Source organism: Nothobranchius furzeri, chromosome 6 (assembly GCF_043380555.1).
Source record: "Nothobranchius furzeri strain GRZ-AD chromosome 6, NfurGRZ-RIMD1, whole genome shotgun sequence".
In the NCBI taxonomy this organism is placed as follows: domain Eukaryota; kingdom Metazoa; phylum Chordata; class Actinopteri; order Cyprinodontiformes; family Nothobranchiidae; genus Nothobranchius; species Nothobranchius furzeri.
In genome coordinates, this window is record NC_091746.1 from 24,776,528 (window position 1) to 24,804,514 (window position 27,987).

General features: G+C 45.8%; 1 protein-coding gene across 1 annotated transcript; it reads right to left on the bottom strand.

Annotated features, from left to right (window-relative positions):
- Window positions 1–582: 582 nt before the first annotated feature.
- abcc6a (ATP-binding cassette, sub-family C (CFTR/MRP), member 6a) lies at window positions 583–27,900 on the bottom strand. Its single transcript, XM_015970872.3, has 31 exons — window positions 27,716–27,900; window positions 24,985–25,161; window positions 24,753–24,878; window positions 20,373–20,510; window positions 16,305–16,427; window positions 15,117–15,178; window positions 14,859–14,990; window positions 13,287–13,493; window positions 12,226–12,403; window positions 11,873–12,034; window positions 11,704–11,796; window positions 11,056–11,259; window positions 8,604–8,750; window positions 8,427–8,514; window positions 7,836–7,905; window positions 7,623–7,749; window positions 7,354–7,530; window positions 7,115–7,282; window positions 6,806–6,989; window positions 6,640–6,724; window positions 6,444–6,561; window positions 6,160–6,367; window positions 5,753–6,063; window positions 5,377–5,576; window positions 5,124–5,250; window positions 4,901–5,002; window positions 4,655–4,801; window positions 3,995–4,153; window positions 3,691–3,857; window positions 3,362–3,556; window positions 583–1,247 (listed from the first exon to the last, which is right to left on the bottom strand). The coding sequence occupies exons 1-31, from the start codon at window positions 27,755–27,757 to the stop codon at window positions 1,139–1,141; spliced, it is 4,533 nt and encodes a 1,510-aa protein (XP_015826358.3). The 5' UTR covers window positions 27,758–27,900; the 3' UTR covers window positions 583–1,138.
- Between the last annotated feature and the right edge of the window lie 87 nt (window positions 27,901–27,987).

Sequence of the window (27,987 nt, forward strand, 5' to 3'; positions counted from 1 at the left end):
AATACATTTTGTCATAAAGACATAAATAAACACTTGGGTTTCTCTTAAAATATATTGTCTAAACCAGTAAGACAAAAACAGTAAACACTCCCCCTCTCCAGAAAGTTCATAGAGTTCTTTCTCTGAATTGACACTAAAGCTTCATGTGGACTATTTACAGTCTGTCATGTCAACACCATAAGAAAAATACAGATTTTTTCTCCTCTCTGTCTATGGTATGGCCTGAGATTGTGTGGTGAAGGCGCAGAGACAATCCCGTAGAGATTTATCACCATTGTTTTTAAGAGGCGTTCTCCTCATTCATGGTGGTTTTCACTACCGGTGTCAGGTTAAAGCTGACCAGCAACGTCTCCATTGACTTTTTTATGTGTTTACTTTGACAGAAATAAACAATAGCCACAACATAGTTGGACGATTGCTAATGTCTTGGCTTACTTCAATGTTTTCCTCCACCTCCCTGACATTTAAAAATGGCCTCGTGTTCAAATTTTAAAAGTCTGCATTAAAAAAACACACACACACACACATTTTCCCTGAATTCACCAGCATGAACCTTTCAAGGTTTTTGTGTCAGAATATTTCATGTCCCAATTTTTGGGATGAGAATAAAAATAGACTTCTATCAATTTGCAAGTATAAAAGTGCCTCTTCTTTTTTGTGTACAAGGCTAAAAAGTGTAAGTAAACATGTCTAAGCCTGAGACAACATCAGAAAATGCACCGTGCTTTATCGACAAATACACACAAAAACTGTAAAAATAAAACAACGTCCGTCCCTAAAGAGATTTGTGGATCTCTTGTAGTTCTTAGCCTTTACAGAAAACATGACTTCATTGCTCTATTTACATTTGTAGCTTTAAGACTCAACATTAAAACATAGCTTCATTTTTGAGTGTTCATCTTCCGAAGTGTCTTTTCCTGCACGAGGACAAGGTGTCTTTGTGTGTTTTTCAATAAAAGTCATGCGTCAGCAGCTGCTCTTGAAATTCCTCAACAATGCCCTCACGGAGAGAGTTTTGGGACGCCTCAAAAGCTCAAAAGAGCCCAACTTAATATGTGTTGACGAGCCACACGTGGAAAAGGTGCCACATCTGTACAGCAGATCCCCAGTCCTCTGATTCAAGCCCCATTTAAGAGAGCTAGACCAGCCCCGCTTCAAGGCACATCCTGTAAAACTGTCCTCGCTGTGAGATGAGGTTGGCCGGAGAGTCCATCTCACAAACGTTGCCTCTGTCCATGACGATCACTCTGCAACACAGCGAATAAAAACAGGCTTTAGGTGCAGTTTGCCTAAGCGGTGATGCCTAGGTTTCAGGTTTACTGGGATGTGTAGATGAGATATTTGGTAAAAAGGTATTTTTTTTAAACAAGGCTCAAATCCTATATTAAACAGATGCATTAATATCGTATTTTAGGATTTTCCCCTTAAAAATTTAAGTTTTTCTTGGAAATCACTTTTTGTCTTTGAAGTATTTAACTTTTCATTTTCATTGCCTTGTCAGCTTTTATTCTTACCACTAAACTCATCAGCTATCAGCTCCTGCATCTGGATAAAAATGGGGTACAAAATGCACTGAGAAAATTAGTTTTGCCCTTTTTTTTAGCTGGATGAGCTAAATAATAATAATAAAACACTGATATAGTGCTCCAGAACCTTTGATGTGCATCACTGGTAAACATTACTGTGTGTATTGTGGACTCATGTATAGAAGCTGTGGGTGGTTTCTCATTTCTCGTTGTTAGATAAATTTTACTTAAATTGTCATGCACAACATGTGCCCAGCCCCACGGGCTTATACGACACCGTAAACAAACAATAAAACCATAGATGGCCGTACATTTACAAAACAAGAGCTCACGCGACAGGATAAAGTCCAGATCGTCTCCATAGGCAAGCTCTTTCTTTAATTTTAACCAGGACAACAGTTCCTTTGTTAAAAAGCCAACTTAAAGAGCAAGTCACCCCCTACCAGAGTCTTACTCCACTCCCACTTCCTGTTTGAAAAATGCAACAAATGCTGTTGCCTGGCAGACCGAGAGGGCGGAGCCGCTAACAAATACACAGACAGGCTCACAACGACATTGTGACATCATATGGTACCAGCTAACGTTCTAGGGTACCTCTTAGCCAATAGCGATGGCAGATTTAAATTCAACTGCAGAGTTTTTACCTGACAACGGCACAACACTGACAGTTTTAGGCAGAAAATTAACATTTGAACTAAAATGCACTAAAGTGCTAAACTATTGACTACACGTGTCTGCAGCACGATTAGACACACATTTATATAGTTTATCAGAAAAAATAAGTTGATTTATGGGCGACTTGCTCTTTAACATATCACCTTCTGATAACCAGAACAAATCTGGATTTTTATGCTTGATCGTTTCAAACAGGGACCTTCTCAAATCATTGTACAATGATTGCTCTGTTTGGGTAGCTCTAGTCTCTAACCTGTCTCGTACTTGTATCTCGTTCCAGTTAACCTGCCGCCGGAAAAATCCCTGAATGTCCTTCCCTGCTCTCCTTCAGGCTTCTCTCCACATTCCGTCATCTCCAGAACCAACCCGGACTCCTGCCCTCCAGACCACACTGCCTCCTCCCCTGGCCGCCCGCTCTCAGCCGCTCACCTGTCCTCATCAACCTCCTCTCCTACATCTCTGGATAAATCAGTTCTCACCTTCTGGATCTCCTCTGCTCACCTGGACCTGACAAAAACCCTCCCTGTACATTTCACCGCTACCAAGAAACTGTAAGCTCAGCCTCAAGATGAAATCTCCATTATTCCACCGGATATTCACTCTGTCTCCCTCCTCAGAACCTCCTCCTGGAATCCTGCTGCCAGTACTGAGCATCTTCGGTTCCCGTCTCTCCTTTAGCTCCTCATTTAAAAATAAACATTTTTACACACTTGCCTGTTTCTGTGAAGTGATTCTGCATGTCGTGGGTCAAGAAATTGCCACCCAGCATGACAATGATTGGTTGACAGCAACACGACTCTAGCACGGTGATGCTCGTTTGTTCTGTCAGGCTTTTCTAAGAGTTTCACCGTCTGTTTTCTATCAGAAGCTGCTGCAGGAGATGGGTGTAGGAGACTATTTTCATGTTCAGCCTGCATGAAACGCTCAGAGTGACCCGTTAGAATCAGACATAATCATTAAAATACGATAGAAACCTTAAATCACGCAAGGAAAGGGGTTTGAGGTGCATTAAACAATATTTGCCTCTAGATGGTGTCCTCTGAGCAAAAACTTTAAATATTGAAACAACATAAATCAAAAATAGTCAGAGTAATACTAAAATATTATGTTTCATTGTTCTGTATATCACGTAATGCTTCGTGAACGATGGGCTGCGGTACCTTGTGTAGTCCATGATGGTGTTCAGGCGGTGAGCAATGGTCAGGACGGTGCAGTCCTCAAACTGTGTGCGGATTGTCGACTGGATGAGTGTGTCCGTCTCCAGGTCCACAGCAGCTGTCGCTTCATCCAGAACCAGGATCTTGGTTTTCCTCAGCAAGGCCCTGGCTAGGCACACGAGCTGGCGCTGACCCAGACTACACAGACAGGGGGGAGGAAGGGAAGGACACAATCACACACCAGATCTCTTCATGACAGCTTATTCGTGGCTTACAAGGGAAACGATGGCGAGCGAGTCCATCAGCTCTGCAACGCGTGAACGGCTGTGTACCTGAGGTTTTCGCCTCCCTCTGAGCATTCATAGCTGAGCTTGTCAGGCAGATTAGACACAAAGGTTTTGAGGTGAGCGAGCTCGAGTGAACTCCAAATTTCTTCGTCTGTGTACGTGTCAAAGGGGTCAAGGTTCATCCTGAGTGAGCCCGAGAACAGAATGGGATCCTGTGAGAGAGCAGGGGAAATATTCCTCATCAAAACACAGGAACAACAGTTATTATTCAGCCGTAAACGGCTCGTTTTGCATCGCTGTGCGAAGTTTATCTTTAAAAAACCCAGCTCCGTTTCTGTTCCTACCGCACCTGAGGAATGATAGTGACCCGTGATCTCAGGTCATGAAGTCCGATGTCAGCAATATTCACTCCATCTATGAAGATCTTTCCTTTTGCTGCCTCCAGGATCCTGAAGATTCCCAGTGCGAGCGAGGACTTCCCAGCTCCTGTTCTTCCCACAATTCCGACCTTAAAATGGAAAACGAGGTTTTTCAATTCAAGTTTATTTCTAAAGCGCCAAATCACGACAAGAGTCGTCTCAAGGACCTTCACACAGTGACTAGTACAGGTCAGGTCATTAAGCCAATCAGTAACAAGTATCCTATATTAGGAGCCCAGCAGGTTGCATCGAGTCACTGACTAGTGTCAGAGTCTTTACAGCAATCCTCATACTAAGCAAGCATGCAGCGACAGTGGAGAGGAAAACTCCCTTTTAACAGGAAGAAACCTCCAGAGGATCCTGGCTCAGTATAAGCAGCCATCCTCCATGCATGCACACACACACACACACACACACACACACACACACACACACACACACACACACACACACACACACACACACACAAACACACAACATATATACCAAGTAATGTTTCTCTGGTTGCATGAGGTCATCCTGTCATTTCAGTGTTCAGAAATCATAATAATGGCAAGAACTTTGAGTTTTTGTTCCACAAGGTGAATCACCTTCTCTCTTTTGTCAACATTCAGCGTGATGCCTTTCAGAGCGAGCTCAAGGCCTTTCCGATACTGCAGCCCATAGTCCTGGAACTCTATGGTGCCGCTCTGGGGCCAGGCCAGGGGTAAGGGGGTGCCTTCTGTGTTCCAGCTGGCCTGTGTGAGGCAATAACAAATGATGCGTGAATGACGGGAAAGGCTCTTCTGAATGTGTGGCAGTGTGCGTGTGTGTGTGTGTGTGTAGAGAGGACCAACCTCTTTGGGAGTATCAGAGTACTCGTTAACCCTCTCCACTGACACAATGTTGTTTTCCACGTCAGTCCAGGATCGTACAATCCAGCTCAGGATTCCAGTCACCTGCAAAAGCATTTGTTTCAATATTTAAGCTGCTTTAGGCCATGCTCGTGTGTGTGTGTGTGTGTGTGTGTGTGTGTGTGTGTGTGTGTGTGTGTGTGTGTACGTGGGTAGAATACCGCACCTGGAGGGAGTGTGACACAGCCAGACCAACGATGCCTGGACTCAGGGTGCTTCTCCCCATCACAGACAGAATGGCAGCAGCCAGGACCACAACGTTTCCAACAAACTCCAGATTGACGGCCAGCCACCTTCAGACGATATAATAAAGTGAGTCAGTAAAGGTTCATAATGAGTCCTTGGTAAAATAAACCCAACATAAAGACGTAAAACCTCCATGATTTACAATCTTCTCATTTCTAACAGCGTCAGCTCACCGAGTGGCGACGAATCGAGGAAAGTAGGAGGTCTGATTGAAGTCGACCCTTTTGTTGGCCTGCAGTATGAACCTGGACTGCTCTCCGAAGGCCCGGATCACGCTGGCGCCCTGCACCGTCTCATTGAAGTGGGTGTAAATGGGCGAGCGGCTCACGGCTTCCAGCCTGCGTAGCTGACAGGATGTGGCGACGTAGAAGCTCTGCGGCCCACAGTGGAAAAGTAAAAGAGCAGCTTTAACAAAAAGGAGCACTGAGGGCTTTCCCGTAATTTCAGCTCTAAGTGTGTTAACGTCAGCGAGTTGGGAGCAGAGCACAAGGCGACAGGTTGGAGTGTTGCGCTGACACACACCAACAATAGCCGGGGGGGAAGGTCTACCTGGACAAAGGCGTAGAGAAAAGCGAGAGGCAGGATGATCACAGCTGCAAAGGGCGTCGCCATCAGCACGATGATGCAGACCTCCATGAGTTTAAAGACGTAGCTCAGCATCATCTTCAAGCCATCAGGGACCATGCAGTCAATGGCGTCGATCTCCTTAGCAAAGCGGTTCAGGAGGTTCCCACTAGGCGTGCACTCGAAAAACGACATGGGCGATCGGAGGACGTTGACCAGCAGATCCATGTGCAGCTGGCGAGACGCGATGATGCCGCAGATGGAGATGGCAACAGTCGTACCGAAGATGGCGATACCTGAAGCGATGGGAGAGATGTCCAGTCAGTGTCATCATTACCCATTCTAGTTCATCAGTTTGGTCTGAGTGTGAGTTTTAAAATCCACCAGCTGACCTTGTGCAAATCCCAGAGCTCCAAAAACAGCCAGTTTGAGATCCGTGTCGAGCTGGGTGCCGTTGACAACCGGGTCATCGGCCCACATGCTGAGCCAATAGTTGTAGGCCAGGGAGGCGCCCTGCTGGAAGGCGTACAGGAAGACGATGAGGATGATGATGGCCAGGCCGATGGTCTTGAAGTACTTCTTGTACATCTCCAGCCTCACCTGTGAGGAAACAGCACAGTGAGTACGGGTCAGACCCAGTGATCCGGTGGGTTTGGCAGCGCTCTGTGGGACTTACTCGTCCAGTGTGAGCCTTGTCCGCCTCCGTCAGCTTCCCCAAGTCCTCTGGTACCTGCTCCTGGTCCATTTCAGTCACGGGCTCCATGCTTTGCAGGTTAGTGTTAGTGGTGTCGCCCCTGGACAGTAAGGAAGGGTCAGAGGTTAACTTTGTTTAAAGATGCTAGGGTCCTGTTGTACTTCTGTTGCTCACTTACCCAATGAGCTGCTCCTGTGACAGATCTCTGGAGAACGGCATGAAGTCAACTATGCTGAGTCGAGCGTTGGACCTCCTGGAACCAGCTAAAGAACAACGAGATTAAAGACTTTCAGCCACCGTCTCAACCACATAATCCATAATCTATTCCTAAAGCGCTTCCTCACCTCTCTGTATGGAACTCTCCTTTTTCTCTGTGCTCGCAAACGTGTGGATGAAGTCAGCAAAAGCTCCGTGTCTGCTGAGCAGCTCCTGGTAGGAGCCGCTCTCCGTGATTTCTCCCTCCACCAGAACCAGGATGAGGTCGGCCTGGGGCAGGAAGCTCGTGCCGTGGGTCACCAGGACGCGGGTCTGCGACACAACATCAACCCGAGCTTTTAGTATCGGCTCTCTCGTTACGACAACTGTGCAGAACGAGGACTTCTCAGTGGTTTAAACTGTAGCGAGGCCGACTCGGCTGCTTTTCAGGAACTCACTTTGCCTCTAAGGACTCCTTTAGGCCCGATGACTTTGTCGAAGATGTGCTGACCCACATGAGCATCGACGGCAGACAGAGGATCATCCAGCAGGTACACGTCAGCTTTTCTGTAGACGGCTCGGGCCAGACTCACCCGCTGCTTCTGCCCGCCCGAGAGGTTAAGGCCCTGCGGGAGAAAAAGATAATAAACATCTAGAAAAACACTCGGTTCTCGAAAACTCCTGAGATCATTCGTACCTTCTCTCCGATTTCTGTAGCATCTCCAGCGGGTAGGATGTCCAGGTCAGGCAGCAGGGCGCATGCCTCCAACACGCGTTGGTACCAAGTTTTCAGCTTCTCGCGGCCAAACAGAACGTTGTCCTGGACGGTGGCGTTCTGAATCCAGGCCTGCTGGGGCACGTACGCCACCGAGCCCTGCACGATGCCCAGGGAGAAGCGAGAAGCTGTCAGTATTCATTAAAACCACACCCTCCGAGCGGGTCTCGTGTGGAACATTAGCTGTGCACCTTGACGGTGACCTGACCGCTTCGCTTCTCCGTTTCACCAAGCATGGCGGACAACAACGAGGACTTTCCGCTGCCGACGTGCCCGACCACAGCAACAAGGGAACCTCGTGGCACACGCACGTTGATCCTGTCAAAAACAAACCCAACGAGTGATTCTGCTGCAGATTTTCAGCCTCGCTTTTGATTCTTTTACTCTGAGGTTTTGATTCCCACCTTTTGAGACACGGAGGGCCTTCTGCAGCCCAGCTGAAAGTGCCGTTGTCCACAATCACATCTTCACCCTCTAAACAAGGTAAAGAAAATAGCCTGAAATGAACAAAACCTGCGATGGAAACTACTAACAAAGGGCAAGTTGTGTCAAACAGAGAAGAAAAGTTTCCCCTTGATGTTCCTCATCAAAGGGCCGTCTGGGTGTGATCGCTAGTGAATTCGTCTAATCATGTAAATTACAGATCTGCTGCTTTTTCACAAGAGGTCTCAGGAGGTGTTGACAGATCTTACAGAAGTACAGTTTTTGTTTTTTTTAACTCCTTATGATTCACATGTCTGAATTCGTACCGTGGTTTAAGTCGAACCACTAAACGAGAACATCCTGTAATTACCCGCGTCTACCAGTCAGCCCGGGACCCAGGAAGTGACAGTGCATATGATCCATACAAGGCTGTGGTAGTCCACACTTAGAAACAGCAGCCTCCTGCGGGCTGCGTTCATCGGTCACGGCAGGCTGTGATTTCGCGGAACAAAATAGCGCAAATTTGCTAAATTGAAACGTTGCAAGAGCTTAACTACAGCTGAAGGTTTTACCGGAGCTCAGAGAGGCCTTGGAGACGTTGTCCGCCCTCAGTTCCTCGGAGCACAGGTACTTCCCGAGGCGTCTCAGAGAAACTAAAGCCTGCAACAGACAGAGATCGTCTTCAAACGAGGCCGTAGACAGAAAACATTGCACGGATGGAGAACTGACAGCAGAGGAGCATCTCCCACCTGCATCGTGGTGCTGATGGCAAACGGCAGCTGGCTAAGCGGAGTCTTCAGGATGTTGATGATTGCCATGGAGACGAACACTTTCTGAGCATCCAGAACATTCCTGTCATCCAGCATCACGTAGACGCCGAACATCGCAAAGGCAATCTCCAGAAAAAAACATACAGAAGCTGTTGAGTTTACAGAGAATTTTGATATTTAGACAGACTGCTGTGATGTCCTCTTCCTGTTTGTTTCCCAGAACGGAACGAAAACCACTAACTGTGCTTACGTCGTCTCTCAGTGGTTCTGAATTAGATGTCTCGTTTGCTGCATTAAGCTCCATTTGTTAAAGGAATAAACATAAACGAAGCATAAAGAGGACAAAATGAGGAATGGGGATATTTTACAGAGAATTGCAGACCGCATTAAAGGTGTGGAACACTGAAAAACCAGTGTTGTGTTGCTGTTAGCCAATCAGAGGAGAGATGTCCACATATCAGGAAGTAAGGCTCCAATTCCTGCCGTCTGAAGCTCAGCTCTGATGTGGCTCACTTCTCGTTCCTGAAACTGGTGCGCCAGAGCTTTTATTCCCCAGAGTGTGACATAGAAGACATTCATTCCTACTGGAGACCACTGCAAATGCGCTGATTAAATGAGTGAACCACGCCTTTAACCCTCCCACTGTCTTTATGGGTGACCCCGTGAGGAAGAAGAAGAAAATATAATTTCTATAGCGCCTCTCAAGATAAAAATCACGAGGCGCTTCACAAAAACAAAAATTGTAAAAATATAAAAAAAGAATTTAGAAAATGGTTAAAAATATATTTAAAATTAGCAAAAAATAGACAATTGTGATTAAAAAATGTTAAGAAAGAGAGAGAGTGAATAGGAAAGAGGGAAATCAGTGGATCCTGAGGAAGGTGGAATAGGTGGGGAGAGCAGAATAAAGAGAGAGTGGTGAAGAAGGTCATACAAAAGCCAGCTTGAACAAGTGAGTCTTCAGCTGCTTTTTGAAGGAGACCACTGAGTCCACTGATCTCAGGCTCAGGGGGAGAGAGGTCCAGAGTCTGGGGACCACAGCAGCAGATGATCTGTCACCTTTGGTCTTTAGCCTGGTGCTGCACAACCAGTAGGCTTTGGTCACTGGACCTCAGGGACCTGCTGGGGGTGTAGGGACTAAGAAGATCACCAATGTAAGATGGTGCTTGTCCATGTAAGGCCCTATAGACCAGAACCAGGATCTTGAAATGAACCCTGAAGGTGACTGGCAGTCAGTGAAGCTGGAGGAGAAGCGGGGTGATGTGGGTGTGTTTGGAGGACTTGGTCAGAAGCCGAGCACAGGCATTCTGAACCACCTGTAGACGGTTCAGGGAGGTTCTGCTCAGACACGTGAAAAGAGAGTTACAGTAGTCTAAGCGTGAGGAGATGAAGGTGTGGAGAACTGTCTCAAGTTCAGAGCGGGACAGAATGGGACTCAGCTTAGCAATGTTCCTGAGATGGAAGAAGGAAGAGCGAACAAGAGAACTGACATGAGAATCCAGGGTGAGAGCTGGGTCAAAGGTCACACCAAGATTCCTGACGGAGGGTTTGGTGTGGGAAGCAAGCTGACCAAGAGAGTCTCTGACTTATGGAACCAGCTTGTCTGGGGCACAGATGAGGATCTCAGCCTTATCTTCATTCAGCTGAAGAAAGCTCCCAGCATCCAGGTTTTGATAGATTAAGCAGGTGTGTAACAGCTGCAGCTTAGACATCTCATGGGGCTTAAAGGAGATGTACAGTTGGATGTCATCTGCATAAAGATGGTAGGAGATTCCTTTGAAGGAGCTCAGGATGTGCTGAGGAGGGAGCAGATAGAGGAGGAAGAGCAGAGGCCTCAGCACAGAACCTTGTGGGACACCATGGGTAAGGGAGGAGGTGGAGGACCTAAACTTGGAGACGGCCACAGAAAAGGAGCGCTCAGAGAGATAAGAGGAGAACCACTCCAGAGCAGATCCTGATAGGCCTACCCAGTCTCTCAGCCTCTCCAGTAGCAGGTGATGGTCAACAGTGTCAAAGGCTGCAGTCAGGTCCAGCAGGTCCACGTGACAGGGGTGAGGTGGTGCTCACTCCTCACCCCTGCCATGTGGACCCAAGCGATAAACCATCAACCCTGCTCAATGGTCAACTTTCCTCACGGAGTCACACCCATTAGGACAGTGGGAGGGTTAAGGTGATCTTTGGGTTTAGAGAAAAACATCCAACGATTGGATTGTTTGGGTAAAACGTGTGTCTCCCTCAGGAAAACCTGGAATGACTTTGGGAATGCCCTGCTATCCTAAAGGGACGTTCCCAGTCTGGTTTGACAACCCTTTAGCTGACGTGTGTTTTGGAAATCTTTAAAGTTAGACAAATGTGATAGCTGATTCAACTCACATCTACTGAGACAGAGACACAACTCCCAGTCTAACCCCAAAACGAGCAGCGTTCTCACCAGGAATGACGAGGAGTTAAATGATGCGATGGAGATGGAATAAAGAATCTGAGACTTCTTCAGGGCCTTCAGCTCCTTCTCTCTGTATCCCAACACCTGCTCCAGGAAAGCCTTCTCCCAGGCATAAAACTTCAGGATCTTTATTCCGTTCAGGATCTCGTTCATCAGTCGGATGCGTCCATCCATGAACTTCATCTGAATCTCCTGTTGACCAGACAACGGCTGTTTTAGTTTTCTCCTGTCAGCTCAAACTGCGAAAGCAGAAACGACCACACCAAAGCGAAGCATGTGTTTTCCTCCCTGCTGCCGGAGTCTCCCCGAACATCACAGAACTTTTCTAATCCAGCGAGGATTTGTTGCTCGTTACATTTTAGTGATTTTTCTTACAAGGAAACAACAAAGAATTAAACTGAATTAAACTGGTGTTTTAATTTGCAGAGCTGCTTGTTGTTTTTCACAGAAATGAAAAATGATGTTTCGCTGCTGCCCAACCCTTTCCTGTCATTGTTTTTCAAACACATTAAATGGGCCAGACATCAAAAGGACACAGATAGACTGCAGCATCCAGGCCAAACACCCACGCAGCCACTATCTCAACCAGCTGACATGACCTGCCAGATGTTTGGGCTGCAGGACTCCCGCGTTTACCTGCAGCTTGCTCCTCTTCTTGGCGATGAACCCGTTGAGTGGAAAAATCAGGATGACTGTGGCGATTCCTGCCAGCGCTGAAGGGCCCAGATGCTGGAAAAGTGAAAGAAGACACGTTGAGATTGCTCGCTGGAGTGCAGCGAAGTGGAAACGCTACAATTCAACACACCTGCCAGAGGAAGAAGAGACAAAGAGCAATCTCGATTGGAGCCAGCCAGACAGCGTTGAAGTACACCACAAAATCCATGAGCTTCTGAGTGTCTGCCGAAACCAGATTCACGATTTCGCCCACGGTGCAAGTCCTCCTGGCAGAGCTGTTTATCACCAACGACTGGATTCCACAACAAAAGAGACATTTCAGCTTTCGGTTTCATTTGAAATCCTTCACACCGTCACTCATCCCAGCTGAGAGCTGAGAACTGTTTTTAAGTTTGTCTGGAGAGAAAACTTTTGTTTTAGCCATCTGAGACGTATTTCATGTCATCTGAGCGACACCGTTGCCTTTTTCATTTTTAAACCCACCTTCCTGTAAACTAAGCCCATGACGGCTGTCTTCACCCTCATGCCCACTGTGAAGCAGGTGTACATGTACTGGTGGTTGAAGAGGGACTGGAGGCAGGAGAGTAGGAACATCAGGGTGGCGTAGAAGTAGCCCTTCCACAACGGAGCGTCGGCGTCCTTCATGAAACCCAGGAGCAGGCTGTGGGCGAAGAAGGCATCTGTGCTCAGGTACGTTAAAAAGCAAGCGTTTACTCATTCAGCGTGATCTATTCCCAGCCTGATATTATCTGTGAGCCTTTAACCAGCAGCCTGCTGTGGCTTCTGATGGACCGGTCCGCTCGGGTTGCACAACAGAGCTCAGCCTGCGGCCGCGCTGCACTCACACTTGGCCTGTGGCTCTCTTATTGTGGTCCGACAGCATCCAGAGTCTCCTCTCTCTTTTTCTGTCTGTCCTTCTTAGGAGCACATGAGCCTGCGGTCTCGTCTAGCCTTCTCGCTCACAGCTCCATGACTGTAATTAACACTTCCACGCACTCGGTGCTGTGCATGAACAACAACATTCCAGTCTGATTGGTGGGACGGCGAGGCAGCAGCTGGCGAGGCAGTCGTGACCGGCTGCCACCGCTGCCAGCTTCGGCTTTGATTTTGTTTAATGGAGTCGAAGATTCCTGGTGGAAATCGTCCATCCGAGCACCTACCTGTCCAGGATTTCTATTTTTATTACAAGCTCAAAGGAAAATTTGGTCTTTTTGCCCAAGTTTCCAAGTCAAATAGTTAATTTTCTTTAAAAACGCAGAAAACACGTTGTTTTTAGTCAAATCCCTCAGTGCACCCAGGTTATTTTGGACTGAAATGTGGTTTCAAAAGACCAAATGTTCAATGCAATTTACTCTGTGGGCCTCAGCGCAGTGACCTGAAGTTGTATCTGATAAACACATCAACGGTGTCCTCGTCAACACAGCAAGGTTAAGATAGAAACCTGCAGTCTTCTGCTCTCTGTGGTTTGCCACATTGGTGGCTTATCTAAAGCTGATACGCACAAGGATTACATCACAATGCTCCCAGGAGATCTGGACTTTTACCTCAACACCTGGGGGATGGCGAACATGAAGGCATCGTGGAATATGATGCACAAGGTGCCGGTCAGGAAATAGGGACCAAACTTGCGCGCCAGCGTCCTGAGCAGGAAGAAGCCAGAGCTCTGCTCCTTCTGCAGCTTCCGGAGGAGCTGAGCCTGGTCTGGCAGCCTGCTGCCCAGAGCTGCGCCCGAGGCCAGGGCTTTCTCCTGCCTGCAGAGGGAGAAACCACGGGGTCAGACGCATTCATGCAGCTTGTAGGCTTCAAAAATCAACCAGGCTGCGGTTAAACTGCTGTTATTTTTACCATCGCTGATGAACAAAAGAATTTACGAACCGCCGTGGAAAGTTTTGTTCTTTGACATGATGATCAGTGTTTCAAAGCGCTGTATCGTGTTAACAGGCTTTAAAAGTGTCTCGCGGCTTTCGGAGTGACCCAAATGTCCTCAAGAGACTTTCTGCTGCCAGTTTTTATTTGGATGACTCAGAAAGACGAGAAATCCTGAATTTGGATCACAGCGGTTAAACCTGGCTCTGCTCATGTCTTCAGTTCATCAGGCGGCGTGCCGATGAGCCACAACACGAGACAACATACATGCAGCTGATGCTTTGGTTGTCAGGCTGTGACAATAGCGAGAGAATCATGATGGATTAAAGATCCTTTAATATAAACCCAAAGGAACGAGAAAGGCAGCTGCTGCATGTTCTGCACACGTTTTCCTCTCCTGCAGATTCATGAGGGGTTTGTTCTGTTTTTTAACAAAGTCATGGAAATTTAATTCATGAAAACTTGAGAGGTGTTTGCAAAGGAAGATTGTCACATTTTACAAGATCATGAATGCTCTCATTAAAACGTTGGACTGCTCTGTTGGTTTAGAAAAAACTCGCTTCCTGACGCACGTTAGCCGACATTTGGCAAACAAAGTTGTGACTGGAGGAGAACTCCAAAAAGTTCCTTGAAAGCTCCCCGTATCAGACCTAGGGCGCCCCCAAGGGGTGGCCAAGGGTGGCCATGGCCACCCCTAGAAAATTGCTGACCCTCCCAGGAAAAGCCAGTGTTAACAAATCATATTAATGTTCAGTCAAACCAAATATTGATCTTGTTTATTCAAGACATAATTGTAAAACAAAAATAAATATTACAATTAATGAGTAAAGAAATAATTAGAATAAAGAAAAATACACGTTTCTGCTGCTCACCATTTTAAAAAAGTTTTTATCTCCATAGTTTTTTTGTGTGAACACAGCAACAGGTGAATTAACCTAAAAAATACATATTTAAATTAAATTTGCGATAACATTTTTAATAACTGAAATGTATTTTTCTAAAATGTTGTAAAATGTAAGTTAAATGTTTTGGATACGTAGTGTTATTTTAATAAAAACGAATAAAGGCGCAATGCAGCACATCGCCACAGACTAAACTCAACCAGAGTTACCACAAGGACCTATTTGGTGTGCCACCCCAAAAATTTCTTTGGCCCCATCTGGCCACCCCTATCAAAATTTTCTGGAGGCGCCCCTGCATCAGACATCTAAGTGCAATGTTGCAAAGGAGCATTAATCTTCCTTTCTCACTTCTGAAGTTTGGCACATTCAGCCGTCCAGTTCTGCTGGAGCTCAGAGATGATCTTGTTTGATGTGTCTTCCTCTCTCAGGGTCCAGAGATCCTCTGCTTCCAGCGGTGTGCGATAACCCTTCACAACAAGCCTGGGGAGGTAGCACGAGGGATGACTCACACACCAGATCATCAACGTAATTGTAAACAAGTCCAAACTCAGGCCCAAGTGACTCATGCCGTGCCTAAAAATGAGAGGTTTTAAAGAACCATCTTACCCAGTGAACCACCAGAAGAGAATCTTTGACAGGAACGAGGCATCTCTCACAGGACAGGGATTCTGCGACAGATGAAAAACCAGACTATGAGTTGTTTTCCAAGGAAAAAGCTCAACCACTGAAAGTGTTTTAAGGGTTTCAGGACCTCAACAAGGCCACCAATGTGTTTGTGAGGGGTGTGTGTGTTCAGGAGCATGAATGTCTGTAAACAACCAGGAACCCTCAGGTGGTCCAGCGTAGGGAGCAGACGAACTCTCACGGAACAGAAGAAAAAGAGACGAGTGTGTTGGCGCGGGGTGAAGATGACGTTTCGAGGTTTAGCGCAGATGGAGTGGAAATGTGTCATCATAAACTGTCTAGCTGGTGGAAACACACACACACGTCCTGAAGATTTGTGTTTTAACACGGGATTCGCGACATCTTCTCCACCCTTCCACCCCCTTACCCGGGTGTTTACTCTTCTCGTCACTCTTGCTTTTTGTCCACTTCCTCTCCTTCTGTGTGGAACTCTGACCAGAGTGCTGGGAAGAGAGGAGGAGGACAGAGGACACACCACTGGGTGCGTCCGCCACGCCAGACTGTGGCTTGTGCGCCCTCAGGGCTCCCCCACCACCAACCAAGACTGTGTGAGGGACTTTTCCAGATCCAGCCGTTTATGAAAACATCATATCACACGCTGTTTTGATTGATTAGGATCTCATTTTCATTCACCTGTCAGCTGCCTGGTGTCAACGAGCTATTTTGGGTTTTCAGACAGTTTCACGCTCATGTCTGATGGTATGGTGAGGTTTGGATTAATGGTCTTTCTGCTGTGTGGTCAAAGCATCTGCAATGTTATCTCACAAGTGAGTGAGGCATAATAAAGGCATGCGGGGGCGCGCGCACACACACACACACACACACACACACACACACACACACACACGCACGCACGCACGCACGCACGCACGCACACACACACACACACACACACACACACACACACACACACACTTCTGTCATAGGAAGTTGTTATGTGTGAGAGGAATGAGGGGCGGAGGGGAATGACATCATTTCCTCCAAAAGGCAAAAGCCTTGACAACAAAACTCAAAAACCACAAAACAGCTGCTTCAGCATTATTGTCTTCCTGGGTGTCGGACATTCATGCATGTTTTTATCGGAAGTGGGAGACGTTCACTTCTGCCTACCTTTTCCAAGATGGGTTTTCCCTGCGGAGGCTGGTCAGCGAAGCAGCACAGGAAGAGCTGGGCCAGCTGGATGGTGAAGTAGGAGAAGAAGGCGAGGTATCGTACAATATCGGATGTGATCCCCTATGGAATTAAACACTGATTACAAACTTTTGAATTTAACAAACACTGGCACAATTCATGGTTAAGTGCACACAATAAAATGTGACAGAAAATATCTCTGAATTAACTGAAACATCAAAACCAGAGCCATTTAAATAATTTAAGATCAGTAGTGGTGTGTATTGGCAAGAATCTGGCAATATGATTTATATCACAATACCGAGGAGATGACAAATATCACAATACAGGGAGACAATACGATAACTATCACAATACAGGGAGACGATACGATAACTATCACAATACAGGGAGACGATACGATAACTATCACAATACAGGGAGACGATACGATAAGTATCACAATACAGGGAGACGATACGATAAATATCACAATACTCAGGAGATGATAAATTTCACAATACATTAGATACAGTTTCCACTGTCTAAACGCAAAAATTTTGCGTAACTTTTTGGCATGAGCATCTCCAGTAAAGCAGGCCGGACAATTTCTGGTGTACACACACAGAATGGCCCCGACTGGTTGTAACTCAATGATATCGGCAGATGTGTCTAAAATAATGTAAAAATGAAGCAAAATCGTTATTGCTAAACTACCAACACCAATAAAAGGTGGCACACACACACACACACACACACACACACACACACACACACTTGCAGCAAGAACTTACTGATTGCTTAACAGGACATGGGGAAAAACTGTTGCCATAGCAGAAGTAGCTAATGTTGTACCTCACAAAAATTCCAGTTAATGTTTTTATGTCAATTCTCAAAATGAATAAATAATTGTAATCTGTGCACTGCTTTAAAATATAGATAGAGTATCATAACATGAACTATCGTAACATTTTTGTGTATTGATGTTGTCTTACATCCCTAAAGGTTAGAATGGTTCAATCATTTATAAAATAGAAGAAGATAAACAACATTAGATCACAAAAACACCAACTTGCCTCTGTGCACTGATAACAGACACAATAATGGCTAAGGGTCAGATTTAAATATATTGTTAAATAAATTGTGCTTCCTGTCAGTCATGTAAAAAGTTTGTACCTATAATCAGGCAGATTGTGGTTTTCCAAACCAGCACTCTTATTTTCAATAAAGGCAGCAGCTGCAATATTAACCACTCAGAGACTTTCTGCTGTAAAATAAGAGCTGCTTGTTATTCTTGACATATGAAACTGTGGGTTCTGGCAGCAGGCTTTGTTTGCCACCGAGTCAACACCACTGCCACAGCTGGCCTGCTGTGCGGCCGTATGTGTACGCTTCAAAGTGGCAACGCTGGTAAACAGTGAAACGACTTTCTCTGAATAGCGTGGAGTTGTGCCCAGAGAGCAGATACAGAGGGTCCAAATGGATCTGGCCACACAGAGACAAACAAAGTCAGAACGCTCAGAGAGTGAGAGAGAAAAATTTAGGTCAAGAGGCTAAGAACAGCCGAGAGTCCGTAAACACGAACTCTGTCAACTTGGAGCGCTGAAGCGGCGATGTGAGCTAGTTACGGTCTTCATAGGTGTCACATAAATGAGATAAAATGAGTAACAGGCTTTATCATGTCTGTTTGATGAACCCACGTCATGACAGGAATATGCACGGAGTCAGAAAACAAGCTGCTGAGTCACACCTCCAAGAGACCGGTTTTTCATATTCTGGGATTGTTGATGAGAATTTTTAAATCTTTGACTTATTCTTTGATTTAATATTACATTTTCACCTGGTGACTAGAAAGTATGTGAAACATAATGTTTAGAAAAGAGGATTGTTGAACAGAACGATGAAAATGATGACAAAACAAAAACAGCGTAAAGAGGTCCTTTACTCTGTTTTTAATGCATCTGCAGAGGTCTCCAGTAGGAATGGATGCATAAGTCGTACTCTGGGGGGAAAAGCTCAGGCGCTCCTGTTTCAGCAGGGACAATCCAGCTGGAGGAGGAAGTAGCTTCAGACGACAGGATGTGGAGTCAGACTTCCTGATATGTGATACTGCTCTGCAACGTTGATGTTTTATCTCCATAAATAGCACAAGCCTGGAGGAGTTCTGCTGTGTGGTGGAGTTGCTAATGCTAACAGTTAGCTTCTACTAACAGAGACGTTCTCTGCTGTTTCCTGGACGCTAAACCAACAACAGCCTTCCCCGTCGTGAGTCCAGATGGGTGAGTCCATGAATGTTAGTGACAGCGTGACGTAGATTTGTCAGGATTTTCTATCCTAGAGTTTCACCGTCTGTTTTCTATCAGAAGCTACTGCAGGAGATCGGTGTAGGAGACTATTCTCATGTTCAGCCTGCATCACTCAGAGTGACCAATCATCTTAAAAATAACAAGTAAAACCCCACCCACAGGTGAGATTATACTGCACGTGAAATGATGATAAAAATAAAAAGGTTTCATAAAATGCACTTTCGTCACTTTTTTCCTGGTTGTGGCAGAAACTTCTTTATTAGTTCCCTTTTCTGTTTGTGGTTTTAGTTTAAAAAAGGCGCCACATTCTGCAGAAAACTATTCCACTGACAAAAACATAATTTTATAGATGTTATTGCAAGTTCCCACAATTAGCAGGATTTGCAATAAAACATATTATTTGCAGAAGAAACTGAGACCCAGAAATACAAGCTGGGGGAAATAAATATGGGAGTTGCTCTTCCTGTGTGTGCACGTCTGTGGTTGTATGAAATGAAAACTTCTGCATCTAAACTGTAAATGTCTTTGCATCATGTGTGGATGCATGGATTTTCATCTGGCCGTGTTTACAGCAGTGTAGGCCCATAAACACGGCACTGACGTTTCTCTGGTCTGACCCTGGGCTGCCATGTCTCACCAGCATTTATCCCAGGGCCATCATTACTCCCCCCAAAGCAGTGTGGGAATGTCACGCTCAGAACGATAAAACAGAAATATGGATGCATGAGTGAGTTTTTTATAGAAATGCAAATGTGACTGCCCCTGGGCTGTGTGCGCTAACCTACCCAGAGAACAATGATTGCAATGTCTGACAGGAGACACAGGAAGAAAGGGAGCACTTAAACACACAGGCTTGACCAGAATTGGCAGTGTCATCCTCCAACACTTTGTGCTAACCTTGGGTCACCTTGGTTAAAACTGGAGGGAGGGACGAAAACTCACAGGGTCACAGGGTGTAGCTCAAGCTGTGCTGCTGGAGTCGCGTGTCTAGACGATGGGTAGGAATAGACCTGGTGTGACTCTGCAGGGTCGCTGAGTTCAAACAGATTCACATCCAGGGTCATGTTTATGTGTCAGGTCAAATTAATCTGATAGGGGAAATAAATCCAGTTCACGGAAGCCCAGTTCTGCCAGATTATAATCCTAATGAACTCAGATGCAGGTCGTAGTTTTCTCATTAAAGGAGGCAGCTTGTTTCACCAAACCAGGGGCGGATCTACAAGGGTGGCATAGGGTGGCACCCTAAAAGAAAGCCTTGCTACCCGTGCCGCCACCCCAGCTGGCAGCTATGAATTCAAGAAAAATCTAAGTTTTTCAACTCTCAAGCTAAAACAGACCTATTTGCAGTCTGCTTTGGCAGAGAAAAACAACAAAAAATCAAGCTAGGCTGTACTCAGCATTGAATCAAAAGGGGCAAAATCTTTGGATCTTGATGAATTTGTACATTGTTTTGCTGAGCAACATGGAAACTGCTGCATTCAGCTGTTCAGCTGTATATATATATATATATATATATATATATATATATATATATATATATATATATATATATATACATATATATATACATACAGCTTAAATATGTGTGTATATATGTATTGCCACCCTAGAAAAATGTTTGCCCCTCTTCTACCACCCCAAAAATAATTTTGTAGATCCGCCCCTGCACCAAACCTTCACCTAAATCCTAACCGGAGCTTGCAACAGTGGCTGACAGCAGTGTTTTACTTTAAATGCTGCAGTGGTGTTAGCTTTTACTTACCTCATCTATGGCAAGCTGGATCTTTGCTCTGAGTGGCACCAGAGAACAAACAACAGACAGGACCCAGAACAAGAAAAGGAACACGGAGGAGCGACAGCCTCTCACTCTTTCCAACTGGATGATGCATAGGACCAGAATCTTATAAAAAAAACACACAAAAACAACCAGACTTGGATTAAAAACAGACTATCAGCACCCACTAAAGCACCAAAAAAATGTTTTCCATCCTCTTTGAGCTAAACGTTTAATATTCCATCACTATGAAGGTTTTCTCTTTACTTTCTCACCTGCTTTGTGGTAAAAGGTTTGGTTTGTTGGTCAGGTATTGCTCACCAAGTTGTCATTTTGTTTTGTCCTACTTTAACTGAGCTGAAAAATCTTTCTTGGATCAACTAATGTCACAGAAACATTTTTATATTTCTGCATGGTGGACTATTTTTGATTTATGTGTGTGAAGCAGCTGAGATGAGAATCAGCTCCTCTAAATCCGAGACCATGGAAAAGGGTAGGATGCCTTCTCCAGGCAGGGATGAGTTCCTGCTCAAAGTGGAGGAGTTTAAGCATCTCGGAGTGTGTCTGGACTCTGGACTCTCCCTTAGAGATAGGGTGAGAAGCTCGGTCATCCGGGAGGGGCTTGGAGTAGATCCGCTGCTCCTCCACATCGAGAGGAGCCAGTTGAGGTGGCTCGGGCATCTAGTTAGGATGTCTCCTGTATGCCTCCCCGGTGAGGTTTTCCGGGCACTTCCAACAGGGAGGAGACCTAAAGGAAGACCCAGGACACGCTGGAGGGACTATGTCGCTCACCTGGCCAGGGAACACCTTGGGATTCCCCCGGAGGAGCTGGCTCAAGTGGCTGGGGAGAGGGAAATCTGGACCTCCCTGGGCTGCTGCCCCCGCCACCCGACCCCGGATAAGCGGAGGAAAATGGATGAATGGATGATGGATGTGTATCTGATGTATCTCTGGGAATTCCCTTGCTGCTGGAGACTTTGCAATTTGATGAACTTTAGTCAAAACAAACACAACTTGCATTATTGTAAATTTATTTTCTTTAGAAATGTTCTACAACGTTTCCTCAAAATAACAACTGATTCTGTTTCTGGAAACAGCCGTTTGTCCTCATAAGACTCGAGCAGATTGATGCGAGCTACAATTATCGCTCCCCCACTGAGTGGTTAGCCGAGTGAGACGTCCCTTTGCCATTGCAGCTCCTCACAGCCAGCAGGAAAAGCGGATCGAGGTCTTAGGATGAGAACCACACTGGGAACTCTGGGAAGAGCCACACCGGTGTCCCGTTTTAAACTGGAACCTATTTTGCATCAATAGCTTTTGGCTGTGGAGAAAGGTCTCGATATTGTGGCTTGAAAAGTGAAAATGAGTTTTATTTCCTAACGTTACTCACTTTTAAACACATTAGACAATAACCAGGCCGAAACCCAGAGTCGTATCTATGGGATTTTACAGTGTTGGGTTCACCCAAACAAAGACGTAAAACCAAATATTTTTCTAATTATTCACGCATTTCTTGTATTTCTGTCTTTGTAATAAATTAAAAATAAAAACATCCAATTGTCATTCGCACTTTTGCTAAGTGTCTCAAATTTTTCACAGTAGTTCATGCAGAGGCTGTTTTTCACCTTTGTTTGGGCAATTTGGGCAGAAATCTGACAAAAAGCTGCAGCTCGTTTCTGCTGCAACCCTGCCTCGGTATTCCAGAGTAACCATGTGAAGCTCACGATGATGTAAAACTTCACAGAAACACATTTGAAAGGATCTGACCCATGCCTTTAAGAAGCGCCGCGTCACCAATGAGGTGAACAACCATCCTGCTCATTGCCTCCTGCTCCAACTTGCCTGTTGTTGCAAAAATCATCCCATCTGTTTCTATAAATCAGTGGGTGGGGCCAACAACAACACCGAGGCCTGAATTAAACCTTATAATTAGATGGGAACTGCACCATCTCGGGGCGCTTGACGTCATGATTCAGTCTGGACCATAAGTGTTCCCGTGCTTCTGCTTCAGCTGACGGGAAACGAATCGATCAGAGCGGCAGGAGGACTTTGGTCCACGGCTGCAGGAAACATGCGGTATCGGAGAAAATAAAAAGATAAATGTGGCAAGTCAATGAAAAGATTAGTTAGACTCTTCCCTAATTTAGTAGGTGCCTGTTGTTTTGGCCCCCCTGCTGTGACAAATTACATCCTTTAAATAAACAATCTTTTTCGAGACGCATCTCTCGATACAAGAGATGTCTTTTATCCAAACGCATGCTGGTGTTTACTCAGGCGTCTGAGGAGACCGCAGGTGGGTAAATCTGTCTGGCTTTAGCAGAGACTGACCAGCACCGTTATGCCGCTGCAGAAAGAGAACGTTTTGTACAGTCGGCGCAGCGACACAACCATCACAGCCGTTCCCTTCTGCATGCATCACTCCTTCGACGAAGATAAACAACATTTTAACTTGCCGTGCCACCCAAGTTAGGCTGCACTCCTCCCCAGCTCTACCCACTCATACAAGTTAAGTATGCTTTCAAATCTCCTGAAAATGAGTAGGATCGATGTTTGGAGAAACGTTCGTAGTCCTTTCCATCAACAAGTTCCACAAAACATTTCTCTGATTGCACACCAGCCCCTGTTTTCTATAAATATTGTTGTGTATCCCAGCCCACGTGCCACCCTGACTCAGGTCAACGAGCAGGTCAACGAGTTCATCGTGGTTCGAGTCCAGAGATGATGAGGAAGATTATTGAGATTAAAGATCTTTACGGGGACGCTCTGAAGCTGCAGAGGTCGAGTATTGATGGAGATCACAACCCTTTAACACGTTTGTTTTAGAGCCGCAGGGGGGTCAGAGTCAGGAGAAAACTGGATCCATCTATTAGTCTTTCTTTGGAGTGAAACACGCGGCACCTTAAGTACAGTTCTGGTCAGAAGTTAACAATGTCAGAGAAAGACTTGGTGTTGAGACCTGCTGTCCAACTGTACACCTGTAACCTATAAAAAGACTCAATCTTTCTGTGTAATTAGACTACAATTGCATATCATCAGCTCCATATTGGTGGGGTGTGTGTGTGTAAGAAAAACCAAAAGGGCTGGAGAAAAGCCAGATGAACTTGCTTTGCATTAAAGCACATAATTCACCAAAGCACCTACTTGGTCCCCACAAACACTCATTACGAGAGCGACTGCCTAGCTAGCACAAACTCTGCGCTATTTTAAAAACTTTGCACGCAAGAAAAAACAAGTTTGATGTTTTAAAAGAATATTTTGTATTTTCTTTTTAAATATCTGAAAACTTCACTTCAGACGTGTGGGTTTCCCTTGTGTGTGGAACTTTACTCACGCGTTCCTCACACATCAAACATCAGCTGATGTCAATACCTGTGTACTCTGCACCCTGATGAGTGATTGTCAAATAGGTGCAGTGTTTACAGGGCACTGCAATATTTACATTGCCCATGACACCATAAGCCTTCCCCTGGTTATGCATCCTTGCACCTGAGTGTCTGGCCAACATAATATACATACACACACCGTGTGTGTTCTTTCGTGTCTTTGCACGGTGACGCGAACCAGGATAAAGCAAGACATTTTTCCAAGACTTCCCAGTTTACCCGGAGAAACATAGTAAGGGTGTGAAAAGTGTAATTTCTGCCTCAAATCATGCTGAGCTCAACACTTTCTGCACACGTGATGCACCCACATCGGGTGAGTGCGATTGTCGTGCGTTACGCTGGTCCAGAGGAGACATGTCATGGCTTTTTCTCTAAGGTTATAATTCTTTGGCTGATACAAACATGTTTGGGAAGTTCTGTGCACCAAAGCCCTCTCTTATAAAGCCGTTTCAGGGCTCTGTCTCTTTAAAAAAAACAAGCTGTTGCTGGCCACGCCCACCTATTCTCTGCTCAGGCTGCTATCAGCTGAGAGGCTCCGATAACTGGGAGGGGCTCAGAGTAAATGGTAAATGGTCTGTATTTGTATAGCACCTTTGGGTTCTACAACCCCCCAAGGCACTGCACAGGGATTGAACCTGCAACCTTCCGATAATTGGACAACCCGCTCTACCATCTGAGCTACTGCTGCCCCAGCTGCTCATCTCTCCAGTAGCAGATCTTTCCTGCACATGAGAGGTGGACCTATGCTAATTTCCCCGTTTGTGATGTCACAGACGGGAATGTTTTTAAACAGCTTGTTTTGGGCATGTAATTCCTAAAACCGAGCACCGTCAGAAAATGGATGAAGGAGATTTTTTCATGTGGAGTGCTTATGGAGGCGATAGAGACCATTATGGCTGCATGCAAAAAGGGAGTCTTCCATAACTTGTCCGCTTCAAAATCTTATTCAGACTGTTGTGGATGTGCGAAAAGGAGTTAAGCTCACCACAGTCATGCTGCGAATGATGGGGCTCAGTAGGAAGACCATGTGATGCTCAATGTCTTGGCGTCTCTCCAGCAGGATGTAGAAGAACTCAACGAAACCAAACGAGGCCAGTAGGAAACCCAAAACCTAAAACCCAACAGGAACATTTTAGACTTCTGTAGAGCAAAGGGTTCTGTAAAAGAAATGTCTTGAAAAATGATGCAAAATTACTACAGAGAAGGGGGAGCCTCACCATCTTGGCCGCGCAGAGGCAGGACATCCGAATACGGCCGTTGTCATGGCAATAGAGGTGAAGGCAGTAGAAAGGAACCAACAACCACAAATAGATACAGGGAACCCACACCAGCACGGTGTTCTGGAAGCACTGGGTTAGGTCGGGGTTGGCTGTGTACCACGTGCGGTTCCAGTCCTGCAACAATCAGAAAAAAAAAAAAACACAGATAAAATGTTTAGACCAGGAGGAGAGTCAGAGTCAAACTGTGAAGTTGCTTTTGTATTTTACTGGGAGCAACGCAAGAAGTCGAGAGAAGCCAGACTTGGTCCTACAAGCCAGTCGGGAGTGAAACCACAGAAGGTGTGTGTGTGTGAGTGTGTGTCCAGTTCCAACAGAGGCCTTCTTTTACCAAAAGCTGAGACAGTTTTGGGATTCGCCTGACCACGTCTCTGACAAATCTTCAAATAAAAGTGGAAAAATACGTCTGTAAAGGTTTTAAAGCTGCATCACAAGTAGCGAGGCGCTAGTGACTGAGGTTTGTAGCGGAGCCAGGTTATGTTCTCTTTGTTTGAAAGAAAACACGGGGGGTATAATTGCTTTGTTGTTCTCTTGCTTCCCTTGTTTATTACCTCACTTGCCTAATGAGGGGCAGGGTGTCTGGCTGTGCTAACGAGACTGCCCCGCCGAGTCACCACAGGAAGTGGTGTAAAACCTCCTGCATGGCAGCGAAGTCTGGTCCTGCTGGTAGAGTCCCAACTGGGATAAGAAAGAGTGGCCATAACTGGTGGCAGCTGCAGGACGGTTATGTAACAGTCGTCCTCCCACAGAGCTACGAGTGAACCGCAGCAGGTGAGTCAGGCGGTTTGATGCTGCAGCTCTCAGCTTCAGCGTTTACCCTCAACCGGTGCTGGTCGGTGTCTTTGGAGCCACGAAAGACTGACTCAGCATTTACAGCCTGGAACAGTTAGTTTAATCTAACCACATGGTGACAAAATCTCGAAAACTCGCCCTTAGCAAAGGTTATGCAATGAACACGCAGTTTTGCACGTAGACTGAGACCCCCTAGGTGATAAATCTCGGAGAGGCAGCGAGTGGGAGGCTGCTTTCACAGTCCCGTCCGACTCCTGCGGTCAGATGTTCAGAGTGATTTTATGAATAGGTCCAAACTGTCAAACCCTCTCTAAGCACTTCCTGCTGAGTTTTGCTCATTTCTTCTCCCGTTTCTCGCCCTTTGCTGAAGTGGTCGCAGTGAACCTGTGCAGCAGCTGCTACATGGCGTTGGCTTTTGCTGGATGAGCACAGAAACGTGAAAGTGGAGGCCTTTGGGTGCTAAAAATGACTTAAATGAGCGCGTGTTTTTGCTCAAAGTTCTGCGAAAACAGTTAAACGTGAGCGTCTGGCTTGTATGAAGGAAGGATACGGTTATTTCACAACGTGTCAGTCACTCTTCTGCCAGTTTCACTTTGTCGTGTTGTTCAAATTACAGGTCAGGCTGGGCTAAAGTGGAAAACTACAGTAAAAACACAGCTTTCCTCCCAAACTGGCTTCTTTTTAAAAGCATCCACACGGTGTGCTTGCAGAGCAAACAGGGCAGAAGTTCAGTTACCTTTTGGCCGTTTTCTGTCGCAACCACAGACTATTTTTGACCACTAATAAAAAAAAAGAGTGACATGTTGAAACCGTGCTTGATGCCGCTTTGGCTCAAGTCGTGATTCTTGCAGTATCTTTATACATTTTTCTCAGAAACCACTGCAGTTTGTGCAGGACCTATGCACAAGTTTGTGCAGACTGAATTCCCAAATCCCTAATATCTGGACTTCTTCACATTCCCGTTTGAGTAGGAGCACCATTCCCTGGAACCTTTAGCAGAGTGTTTTCCCAAAAACTACCTGAGGCTGTGAGAGTCGGCCCGAGCCTGTTTCAAAAGTATGTGAAAGGTTGATTCAGTTAATGACTCAAAGTACACAGCAGTCCAAGCGGTACAAAAAACATCTGTTCCGACATCCAGCTGACTGTGGAGGTCGTAACGAACGCAAAAAACACGGCGTGTTTGCTGTACAGATTACAGAGAAGCAGATAGATGACGCGGGGTTCACTTTCCTCAGAAACAGATTGACGATCATTGTTTTGCAGGAGCAAAAACAAACACAGTAGCCTTTAATGAGACCCAGAAACAAAAAGAGGGAGGGAGGGGAAGACATGTGCTAGCTGGTTGTATTCCACTCCAGCTGGATCGCAGCCATCCTCCCATTTCTCTGAGCTGGGATCCAGAATGTGGAGGTTTGCTAACATGCAGGAGCTTTCCAGCCACCGCAGCTCACTCAGGTGTGTGCCGTTCTCTCTGCTCAGCATCTCTCTGAACTAAATCACAGAGCGGGGCGATGGGTCGCAATGGCTGTCATGTTCAGGCTGAAACCCATGGCTGATGCATGCTGTGGTGGGCTTCTTTGCACATAAATGCCAAACTCCTGCTACTTTCATACTATCCCTGCGATTGGCATTCTGTCACAGAAAAGCCTTTCTGATGTGTGTTTCCAAGGAAAATCACAACAACATCAGCGAGGAAACAAAGGAATCACATCTGATTCTTGTCATCCAGACCAAAACACGTTTTAAGATAAATGTCATTTTAAAATCAGCTATAAGTTGTAGCAGCCTCTCTAATAGAGAAATGGTCTCAGTGTGAATATTTGAGCCAGAAGTCATAAAGAAATGTGATTCTGGGTCAGTGAACGCATCATAAACTCACCCACAGCGGGTCCAGGCCACTCAGTCTGCAAAAGGCATCCATCCACTCGCCGGCTCCTTCCTCTCCTGCGTGCTGTGCTTGTTGGGGTCGATCAGCACTCAAACACACACTCACTCACTCACTCACTCACACACTCCTCACCAGCACCAGTCAGTAAACACGTGTGATAAAGGGGTGAAGAAGCGACCTGTTGTTGTTCCTAGTGTTAGTACGTTGAGCTTCTCTGGGTTTATTGGTGTGTTTGCATGCACCGACTCTTCCTCTCGCTTTAA